Raw genomic sequence first — 12,473 nt, forward strand, 5'->3', positions numbered from 1 at the left:
TTGGAATATATATTTTCCAAAGCGGTATAATACAGAAAATGATTTAGCAATATCTGATCGTTAATGATTTTTAGATAATATCATTTAAAATTAATAAAATTTTATTTGACTACTTCAAGTGATGTTCAATTATAAATAAAAAAAGAGTCTACATCATCTAAATATATAAAATTTAGAACAAAGAATTTGTCAATTTATTAAATTTATCAATTTAGAATTTATCAAGAAATTTTAAATAAAACTATGTTTTGTTATCATATTGTACAGATAGTGGTATAGAGTATAGTCGCAGCAATTTTATACTTCTTCTGATAATGACCAACCGAGCATGTATTTGAGAGACTCAACTGATAATTGTTGATTTCGTATTGATATTATTATTTCAACATTTTTTGCTGAAAGAAGATCGACTAACTTTTTGTCGATTAGAGAGCAGCTTTCGATAGCCTTATAAAAGATTGAGTTTACGCTGCACTGTTTGATTTCGGTATCTCTAAAATCCGACTCTACAAAATTAATACAACTCTCCCGAATAACGTTGTACAGTGCACGTAGCTCCGTCAAGGTAAAATCGAGTCTCTGTGAATCTTTTGATATTGTGCGAATTTTTAAACATCACTCAAGTTAGGTTGGGTTATTTTGACAATCCAATTGAATCCAGTTAGACCTATTGGCCCTTTGTGTTATTATATAATCGATAAATTCAGAGTTTAAAACCACCTGGAACATATGGAAAAGTTTAGAAAACTATTGAGTGGAAGGTATTATAGTTGATCAAGGTTCCTAAAGCAGAGGGCCGCTGTATTAGTGCATGAGCTGGGAAAAAAAAACAGCAGATGAGATGCACTTTCATCATTCTCGCTACAACTGCGACAGGTATATTTGAAGGCGATATTCAATATACCAGCATGGTTGTCCAATCTACAACGATCTGTAAGTAAATCTACCACAAGATTCATATCTCTTTTGGGTACCTTAATGAAAGTATTGATATGGTGATCCCTTATAATAGGATCTTTTCAATATCATGATGGAAGTGATCATGTGCAGGACAGGTGTTTATCATAATAGGACAATTTCATATAGATGCCATGTTATGGTGATCCCTTATATTGTGATCTTTTCAATATCGCCGTGGTCATGTGCTGGGCAGGTGTTTATCGTAATGGGACAATATTTAACAAACTTCTTGCTTAGGCCGACGACAGCGGCATCATTAGGCGTAGCAAGTGTGGTATTACAGCTGCCTTTGTGGCTATTAAAAAATAGTCTGCGAAAATGGGTTTAGCGGTGGATAAGAGTCAAGGACATTATTTACCTTGCTACCGCCGTAACAAACAACAACGACGTTAGCCAGATGTCTTCCAAGTAAATTTTATTTATTGAATTTATACATATTGATACTCTGGTCGAAATCTTTAATTAATATTTTATATCAATGATACAACACATACTTGAGCTATAATTGTTTCCTATCTAAGTATGAGGTTATCTGAGCACAATTTACATAGTAAACAAAGTTGAGTAAACTTATAAGGACAGTAAAGAAGAAGCAGGAATATGGATCAATAAGTTTAGGTAACCCACAGTAGTTAATCTGAAATTTGTTGGTAAGCTAAAAGAATCACAAAATATTTGATTGCATTAAAGTCTTTTAATGTTGATATATCCATTAAACAGGAGTATATGGTATCCTTTATTTTTCAAACTGAACTCGACTTCCAATCAAAAAAATATTCAGTGCCTTTGAGTTACTTTGATATATATAAATTTAACCATAATATAGGCATCGAATACAATAGCCCAAAGTGAAACATTTGAAACTGTATGACTTTTAAAGTCAATTGTATCTTATGTTTTATTTTAGTTGTATTATTAAGATAAAAACGACATAATTTTAAAAAAATATTTGCAAACATATAACCTTCCTATACTTTAACAGGAAAAGATGGAAAGTAATTCCTCTCCCTACCTTCTCTTTACCCCATTCCGTTGTTCTGTTTTTATCTCTGAGTTACATCCGCACTAAAGCACCAGGATCTCTGTCCTATTTTGCCACAGATACTAAGCGTAATTCTTTTAGATCCCTTAAAAGAAATTACTGTTTTTTGTGATCGGATTTCATGGTTTTTCTGCAGCATTGCTTTCATCTTGTCTTTTGTCTTATCAGTGATCCGCATGAAGAACTTTGGTACACTCAAATAAGTTCCAAAAAAACTTAGTTAGAATGATAACAAAAATTTAAAGAATGTTTAAAGATGGAAATATAAATTATATATTGAGAAAGAAAAAAATGTGCTAATTAGATGTTACAATATTACACTAAAGTTAAAACTTCTGCATATCTTGACATAGTCCTTTCATAAAATTACTGAGATGCTGCTAACTTCTTTCTTCCTTAAATAAATACACAAACATTCGATTTGAATAGTTTTCGCGTTTTAATACACAATGAAATGAATATTTGTTTAATAATTTCAAAAAATATGAATAATTTTGCATTCATTAAAAACCTTTGAATATGCAGGCCATCATAAAAATATGCGAAACTTCATGTTCAACAAACTGCAAATTGATCAATATTTTTGCTTAGTGATAAAATGTTCAATAAAACTAAGCTAATAACAATAACTCAGTAGTAAAAAGTAGAGTATTATCTAAAAATAGATAATTATAAAAATTATTTGAACATAAACCATTGTTTTGAGCGCAGTGAAGCGCATTGTATATTTGCATAATTTTTTCATAAATCGATTTTTATGACTGCCAAAGCAATAAAACATAAAGAAACTGCACAAATAGTCATAAATATTATTTGCAATAAACACCAATCAGAGAAATAAGTTCATCAATATTTAAATTTTTATTGTATAAAAGGTGAACAACAACAGAGAAGGATTCATTCTAAATTCAATCATTCGAAGCTTAACAGCAATACTTCTCCACAATACTAAAGGATACTAAAGGAAATTTAGCAAAATGCGTGCTTTCATTGTAGTTTGCTTGTTAGCTGCGGTATACGCCGACAACTTAGGATACAATTATCAACCAGTTGATCACTCGAGCTCAGGACTCTCTTTCGTGCCTGGCGGTGGTGCAGCAACTCAGGATGCTCCCAGTTATGCAGCACCTGCAGCTTCATCAGGATTGCCATCTTATGCTGCACCTGCATTATCATCAGGATCTCCATCCTATGTTGCACCAGCAGCTTCATCAGGAGCACCATCTTATGCTGCTCCTGGCGGTGAATTGCAAAAGGAATTTTTCACCTACTCTGCCAACGATGAAGATTTCCACGATGGTGCCGCATCTGATCAAATTAATAATGCATTAAAGCAAAGTCTCCGTGTCATTTTCATAAAGGGACCTGAAAATAATGCACTTGAGAATGCCGCACTCAATCTCGCCAAAGCAGGAAGTGACCGTCAAACTGCCATTTATGTGTTACAAAAACAAGCCGACATTGGTGATTTGGCCAATAAACTTAATAACATTAATAACCAAAATAGCCAGAAACCTGAAGTTCACTTCGTCAAATATCGCACCCCTGAGGATGCTGCCAATGCTCAACATGCAATTCAATCGCAATACGACTCATTGGGTGGTCCATCTCACTCTCACCATGGCGGCGTCGCTCCAGTTATTAACTTTGCTTCTCCTGCTACTAGCCATCAAGGCAGTTATGGTGGTGAGGCCAGTGCACCAAGTGGCAGTTATTTACCACCATCTGTACTCCGTAGCTTGCGTCTGTAAGAAGAAACTGCTTTTTTGTTGAAAATCGATCGTTAATCCTGTTGACTAATTTTAGAAAATACTGTTAATAAATGTTGTATAAATAAATTTTAAATTTTGTTTTATTGAATCATTTCGAAATAAAAAAAAATACTCAAAGAAAATTGAATTGTTGAATTAATTGAACTATAGTAATAACAGTAGAGTTTTAGTCACTCATACAGTGTTCGTGTACATATGATGCTTTAAAAGGAAAAATAGTAAGAGAAGATCTTATTTTAATTTATAAGATATCTGAAATCACATTTGGTTCAATAATAGTTGAATAAAGTTACTGAAATCGTTTCTTGTTATCGTAGTATATGAACAAAGAATATTGGTAATAAATGCAGTACTCCGCATCTCACTAAGTCGGAAAATTGTCGATGACGTTTAGGCCCATCTTTGAATGGTATATTTATAAGTAATTGGCATACGTGAAAAAGTACTACTATTGGGAATAGATGCATTTAAATGTTATTTCGGACAACTAAAGTAACTTGAAAATATTTCTATCAAGGCACAAAAATATTTTTGTACTGAACACTAATTGCATCGTCTTTCACATTTGTAAGCCAATTATAGACCCTATTTATTAGATGCGATAATGAATTCAATCATTCGAGTGAAGAATTAAGCAGAATTTATTTTATAAAACATGGAATAACGATACTAACAATTATTAAAATGATCTAATGTATACCCTAATATTATATATTGACAGTTATGAAAATAAGAAGATAATATAACATCAACGAATAACTTTGGATTTTTTTTTTTGGGAGAAATTGTATTAGTGAATACAATAGATTTTATAAAATCAAATAGACGAGGGGGTTTACCGTAATAGGTTGTATTATATTTAGCTCTAATATGTTGATGCAGATAACCTTGATCAATACATATGGATAATGAGACTACGAAGAATATAATAATACGAAGAATCGTACTTGGTTGTGCTACCAAGGAGAATGGTATGTTTAGTTCGTAAGTGGCATCATTATCTTAAGTAATTAAGTTTGATTCGTCAAAGTTTTCTGTGATGCGTATATTATCATCATTGCGGCGAATAAATTTAATAGATCAATAAACTCTCTGTTGAGTTTAATATTCTTGAAAGTAAGAGTAGATAATATTATATGGTATTATTGACTTATTGATCGCAAGCTTTAACCTCTTATTTTTGTTAGTAAGGCGGGCAATGCCTACTGCCCACAATCCGGTACTTCGATTCGCATGAACTAAACATCTCCACCTTATTCTAAGAGAACTTGTCAAACTCCATGGCTACGTTAGTATTACTTGGGGGGTAGGCTCCCTATTGTTCATTTAATACCACCATCGATTTGACCTACGTCTAGGCCCCGCTATTGCTTAAGGTGGCTAGTCTCGTACTTCGACTTTTCTTGATATAACTGCTTACTCCATATGCCTTCTGTCTAGTCCTGCATTCTTTAGCTTCAGAATCGTTCTAGCAAATATTACTATGCGATAACACTTTGCTTCACTTTTTCATTGTTTCTTCTGTCATCGTTCTTGAGGAAAAAATACTACATTGCGTTGTTTTGACTTCTGGTTCATATCTTTAGTTGACTAAGTTATAACATATAAGTTCATATCTTGGATTTTTCTTAACCACTAAATGAATCAGAAGTGATATAAGTTAGCTATTAGAGAAAGAGTGTTGAATATTTAGATCTGCATATGTACATTATGCATATTTAAGAAACATATCGTTTTAAGAAATATAAAGTTTTCTCTAGCCTTCTAAATAAATTATTTTATGTAAGAAATATTTTATTTTACAAAAAATAAAACCCAAAAGTATTTCTGATAGAGTTCGGTGGGATGTATTATTTTTCTTTTGCTGCAAATCTAAGTATTAAAACTTTCTCTTCTTTAAAAGGACTCATCTTCTTATGTTCAGAGATAACAATAAAACTTAAAGTGACTAAAAACTAATTAAATAAAAATACGAATATATATTAAGATCACTGTTGATGAGTACTTGGCAATACTCGAAAAAGTGTTGTATGGTCAGCCAAATTTCAATATATTAACCAAATTTTTTTAGTTGCTGCTTCTTCATTACCGTTCGGAACCCTTTTAGTTTTCTTTTTGCCATGAGACGCGTCACATTCGACAAAAAAATCTATCTTAAAATTTAATTTATAAATTTTGGTTCCTCTCTCTCTCTCTCTCTCTCACACACTCTCTCTTTCTTTTTCATTCTTCGTAACATAATATTAATAATTAATTAGTTATAGTAATATATATTTTCTAATATGCTCTTGGATTCGCTAATCAAATTCAAGCCCAAAACAGCTAAAAATGTTTGATATTTACTTGAAGAGCTGATCAATGTGGTAAATGTAACAAAAATATTTGGTCCATTTTTAATGACGTATATAAACTATATAACTCTTGGGGTACTAACAAAGTTTGTTACTATTTATAACAGAAAATATTTCCATAGAATTTGCTTTATTTATGTTTGCAGATATTAAAGAACAAAACGGAGTTTCGATTGTGCAAAATGACCGATATAAGTATTGCTTTATAAGGCTATTGAATTTGTGTAGGGTGTTTCGATATGTCTTAGTATACTGCTTTAAGGGCAAGTATATATATAAATAACTAATGAAAATTTAAACTACGTTAGATAACATTATTAACTTAATAATTAAAATGTAAATCCGTTCGTTGCTAAGGTTAGACCAACTATTAACAGTAAAATTTATGATGCATCAAAAGCGCTGCGAGCAACAGCAACAGCAACGACAACAACAACGACGGCGACGGCGACGATGGCAACAACGACGATGACGATGACGGCGACAATGGTTCAATTGGTATTCAAGAGTTATGCTGATATGGATACTGTGACAATAGAAGTAATTTTGAATACCGAGCCAAGATACAAGTAAAGCAAGATCATTGGTACTCCAAGAGCACCCACAACACTAAAAACGATAATAAAAATTTGCATAAATAAAACGAAAAACATTTTTTTAGTTTCGAGCGGTCTGTGCATTTTTGTCATTTTTCTGATAAAATTAATATTAATAGAAAAAATACTTAGCGAACAAAAGAAGAAAGAAACCGAAAAATATAGTAAATGCAAAATACGAAAAAAATGGTAATTTTCGGTACAATGAAAAAGAAGAAAAATGAAATCATTGCTTGGATGGACCATCGAATAATAGGAGGAAGTTGACGCATAATTCTAATTTATGGGGAAACTAAACTTGAATATTATCATAAAGATGAATAATGGCAAATTGAATATTTGCGAAAATGTGCAGATTTAAGTATAAAATCACGCTCTTGAATATGCAATTCATATAACGATTTTATCTATCCTCATAACAACACTTACAAGGATTCAAAATCAAAAATTAAGATGCGTACATTTATTGTAAGTGGAAAAAAATTAAAAAAAATGAAATATAAGTAAAAATTAATTTTAAATTAAATTTTTGAATAGATTTTGTGTTTGGTGGCAGCAGCTTGTGCTGATAAACTTGGATATAACTATCGTCCTGTTGCACATTCTGATAATGGCCTCTCATTCCAACCTGGTGCTGATAGCTATAATGGCGGTGCAGCCACTAATGATGCACCTTCATATGCTCCACAAGGTGGTGAATTAGAAAAAGAGTTCTATTCTTTCTCTGCTAATGATGAAGACTTCAATGAACCAGCTGGATCATCTCCTGTGTCAAGCTCTTTGAAACGTGGTCTTCGTGTTATTTTCATTAAGGGTCCCGAAAACAATGGTCTCGAAAATGCTGCTCTCAATTTGGCTAAACAAGCTGCTGAACAGCAGACCGCTATCTACGTTCTCCATAAACAAGCTGATATTGGCGATTTGGCCAATAAACTTAATGCTGCTCGCAATGATAATAACCAAAAACCAGAAGTACACTTTGTCAAATATCGCACACCAGAAGATGCTGCCAATGCTCAACACGCTATCCAATCTCAATACGACTCATTGGGTGGTTCTTCTCAGTCTCATAATGGCGGTGTTGCTCCAGTAATTAATTTCGCTTCTCAGGCTCCAGTTGCCTCAAACAGTCCAGCCTCGTATGGTGGCAGCGCTTCTGCACCAAGTGCATCTTACTTGCCTGCATCAATTCTCCGTCGTTTCCGTCTTTAAGGAAACTTATTTGGAAGATTTCTATTTTTTAATGCTGTTGATATTGTTTAATGTTTGTTATGTTTTTTTTTGTAAATAATTTTAATAAATACCATAAAAGATAAATTTAAATTTTTAAAAGAATAATATCTTATTTTAATACATTTAAACTATTTTTTGATGTCTATATTTATTAATCCCAGTTCTATGCAAAATGGTTCTATTTAAAATATTTCCAAATGTTTTTGATTTGATGTTTAACAATTTCTAAGAGAAATTTACTATTCTCTCTATGTTCTTCACTATTTTGTATCTAGAATGCAGATGTGGCTAAAATGAAGCCAACGTCGCTTTCACTATTTGCAAATGAAACCTACATCTTCTTCCCAGAGAAGAAAGTTAATCGCTTCATGGGGAGTCTCCCATAAACCATATAGTCGAAGTTACATTCTTTTTCAATAATTGGTAAAAAAGCTTAAATCCAAAGACAAATGAGAGGATGGGATGAATACATTAAACACTATCAAAATTCAAGAAGGTTAAAAATTGGCGACAATTGATTACCTAAGTTTGAATCTTGATGACCGTTTTTAATAGAACGTTGCGATCACTTCATCTGCTTTATATTCCGACAAAACGGCCGCAGTTGGAACAGTGTCTCCGACTCCCTAGTATATTAATTAGTAGATGGACTACTAAAGTACACCCTTCTTGGAGAGACCACTTTCGCTTTATTTCGGGGAGGGTCTCTTTGTATTGGCGTTGCAAGTCATGCTCTTTTTATTTATATTCTCTACTTTTTTTTTTTAGATCTTCACTTTTTCACCGCATTTTTTGGTGTCTTCCCTATTTATTACTATAGTTTCTACATCTCCTTTCTAGGTCTAGGAAAAAGAGAAATTATAATTTAAATTTGGTCACTGTGGCGGTGATTTCAATGCCTCGTCACTTTGGGCAAAACAGTGCTGTTCAGTAAAATATGTCGGAATTTGTACTTATTAGGAATAAATATAAATAAATAACCTTTAAATTTAGGCACAGAAAAAAGAGTGCCGAAATAGTAGTGAAGTTAAGCAATTGACAATTGTAAAACATATCTTAAGGTCTTGACCAAAAAGTGGCTAAAATTGCTGTGAGCATTCGTCAAATGACTGCTTGTATAATATGCCTGTTTGAAACCAATACCCGAGGTTATTTATAGTAAATTAAAAATTTGAATTAAATGTAAATTTGTGTTATAGTTTAAATATTTAAAATTGATACCCATAACTTCGGTTATTACAATCAAACTTTAGTTGAATAAAAATTAGTTTAAATTAAAACTGCTCTTTAACCAAAAACCGATTTATAAAAGGCTATTGAACCAAAAGGTTAACTTAAAGTCTTGCTGGAGAGCAACAAGCAGTGAACTACGGCATGCATAAGGACACTGTACTCGAGTAGCTAAGTGTAATCTTTCAAAGGGTACCAAGCCAATGTGTTGATATTCAATGATTTCACCTGTGTGCATATTTGCACCAAACAACCAAAGCATTTACTCCACTGGAGGGATGTTAGTACTATACACAGACGACGTACACTGCAGCTTCAAATGGATGCTGGATGAAGTGAATGTAAAAATTAAATAGCTCAAGCGTTTGGTTTTTTGTCGTAGTTAGGAAGCAAGTTGGGGTTTATGCCTGCCTCTTAGATTTCAAACAATGCTCAGATTTTGTTGACTTTAGTTTCAAAGCTTCCTCTGACATGACTCGTTTGTCGTTTTCATCTTTCTTCTTTAAGTTATTTTAGTTATTTCTGACATATTTTTTTCCCTTTGCTGGTAGAAGACCGTGGTACAAGAGCAGTTACTGTAGTCAACTCCACACCAAGGTTAAGATAAATACGAAAGATATTGAAATTTATATGCATGCAACTACGAGTACACTAGAAACACAGCAACTAACATGTTGTGTGGGCGTTGAGCAGTGGGTGGGTAAATTGTTTTGATGCTCACATATTCGTACATTGAAAGGTTTATGCAGTGTACCAGCAATTTACGTGCTTATGTGTTTAAATGATAGAATTTTTTATTTACTCCGAAGATCCAGTGAAAAATATATAATGTGTACGCGTCTTATGGGTGATATATTAACGGAGTACTACGGAGTACGGAGCTTACTTCCGATTTAACGAATTTGAGTTGTTTTAAACTGTTAAACTTACAATTAATAAAATAAATTAAATAAGTGGAAAGCTAAGTTTTCAGTAGAGCGTTTAATTTAGAGTTAATTACCCAAACATATTTTATGTTTCGTATTAAGAAACACTTCAAGTGTTCACATTTATTTATTAACATCATTTTTGGCAATAAATTTATACTTTGGTCTTTAAATTTACGTTAATTGTTATTAATAAATAAAAGTATTTAACAAGAAATTGTTTTCTTTTGGATATTTTAAATTAAGTTCAACTAAATATGGCACAAAAATAAAATATAATCAGTAAATAAAGGAAATAATTTTAATCTTTAACTAATTAACTATTTGATGATATAATATTTATAAATAAATATGCAAACGTAAAAATGCTTACGGATAGCATTTTTTCATTAAAACTGTTTCCGGTTTAATTAAATTTAAAGAACAAAAATATTTGAAATATCTACTTAGACAAAAAATAAGTCAGTAATTAAATCCAAACAAAAAGGAAAAAAGTTTATTTTTCCAACTTTTCTATCACAAACATGGAGTGGTCCCTAAAACTTTTATCCTTTTTCGAAATCTTTTTTTATTATTTTTTTTTATTTTATATTATTTTTGAATGCCGTTATTTAAACCAGCTCGGAAAAAGTTTTGGCGTCTTATTATTTGTTCGCTGCCTTAATAAGTCAAAAAGTTAATATAATTTTTTCTTGTTCTTTGTAGTGGGTTTCCTATTAAACTGTCAAAAGTTCAAATTTGTTAAAGGATTTTTATTAATGTTTTGAAGAGAAACAAAATATCTGCGCATTAGAAAAGTTATTTTGATTAAAATAGTGAAATTCATTATAATATTGATAACACAATGACAAAATGTGGATTTCCTGGTGGTTCTATTTGTAGTTTAGTTTATTTAATATCTTCATTAATTTCAACTCAAAATTGTTAAAATAATATATACTTTAGCTATAGCAAAAGTAGGTAGGTAGGTCGGAGTGGCGGCTTTGTTTCCAAAAAGTCCACTTCAGCTTAAATGATGACCCATTGTAGTACCACAGGAATGGCATTTGTATGGACATTAGATTTAAATATATACTAATATTGAAAAGGGTAACGACTTCCTTATTAGGTAAAGGAAAATCAACCTAACAGTTTTATAGAACTATATAAACTTGGCCAGGTTTCTAATATTACAGGATGACAGTCAGATCGGTGAGAAAAGGTGATCCAAAGATTTTTAATCTTTTCCTAGCTAAATCAGGACACTGGCACATAGATGGAGCACGGTCTCCTCCTTAGAGCCGCAATCTCGACAAAAATCATTATATGATAAGAAGTCACTGACTAGTTCGTTTCTTGTCCAAACTATAGCTTAGCAACATATAGATTATTTTAAAAAGGATAAAGACGTTTTGATGTATTCTAAATTAGAGTCTAACGTGTGATGGCAACTCCGCTTCAAAGCGAGTTTGTATCCAAAAAGTGGTCATTCAAGTGTTACCGTCAACGTTTGTGAGTCTTGAGTCCACTATTTCGATGTTGAAACAAAATAAAAGACGTAGGAGTAGTATTAACTCGACTCATGTTTTTCGAAGCAAATAAATTGTCCAGAAGATAGTCATTCAGTTGATACCGTCAGTGTTTGCGAGAGTTGAGTCCACTATTTCAATTGAAATCAAAATAAAAGACAAAGACGTGGGGCTATAAAAAGACGATCACGAAAGTGTTCGCGTCAGTGGTTGCCTGATTTAATTTTAGCACTTTGATCTTGAACCAAAAGTGGAGTCGAAAGAATCATGTCAACACGTTTCTTAATCTTCAAATTTGGGTTCAAAAAACGGTCATGAAAATGTTACCATCGGTGTTTATGAGACTTGGGTTTATCAGTTTGACCATGTGATTCAAGTGACTAAGTAGAGGTGTCAACAAGACTCTTCTACACCGAAGCGAGTTCGTGTACAGAAACTAGCTGCGATGCTATTAGAGTTAGTGTTTGTAATGCAATGGAATTACTTTTCTATAGATAGATAGATTACTGTTTCATAGATCTATCAGTTTGTTGATAGATTATTTTCACACTTTTTGGTTTAGTGAATCCAGAAATTAGTGAAAAAAGACCCTGAAAAAAAAAATAATCAAGATCATGCATCCAATCAAACAGGTAAAAAGCCTTCATTAAAATCAATGAGTAAAAGTAGAAGTTTTTCCAGCAACTATCCACTTAGCTAGATTTATCTTCCTTTAGTATTTAACTCCTTGTCCAATCAAAAATAATTATGTGCAATAAATAATTTTTATTAAATGAAACGATGGAAAGGTATTATGAAAACTTCCTATGAAAACTTGCTACAGACATAGGATTCATAAATTGAATGATCATTGAA

At 32.1% G+C, this 12,473-nt stretch overlaps 2 protein-coding genes across 2 annotated transcripts; both read left to right on the forward strand.

Moving 5' to 3' along the window:
* The first annotated feature begins 2,979 nt into the window (after positions 1-2,979).
* LOC119685025 lies at positions 2,980-3,753 on the forward strand. The gene has a single exon (XM_038099197.1). It carries the CDS (start codon positions 2,980-2,982, stop codon positions 3,751-3,753), a length of 774 nt encoding a protein of 257 aa, XP_037955125.1.
* A 3,421-nt stretch (positions 3,754-7,174) lies between these two features.
* Positions 7,175-7,933, forward strand: LOC119685083. Its single transcript, XM_038099278.1, has 2 exons — positions 7,175-7,189; positions 7,259-7,933. The coding sequence occupies exons 1-2, from the start codon at positions 7,175-7,177 to the stop codon at positions 7,931-7,933; spliced, it is 690 nt and encodes a 229-aa protein (XP_037955206.1).
* Positions 7,934-12,473: the final 4,540 nt, after the last annotated feature.

This window comes from Teleopsis dalmanni, chromosome 2, assembly GCF_002237135.1.
Source record: "Teleopsis dalmanni isolate 2A chromosome 2, ASM223713v2, whole genome shotgun sequence".
Classification (NCBI taxonomy): domain Eukaryota; kingdom Metazoa; phylum Arthropoda; class Insecta; order Diptera; family Diopsidae; genus Teleopsis; species Teleopsis dalmanni.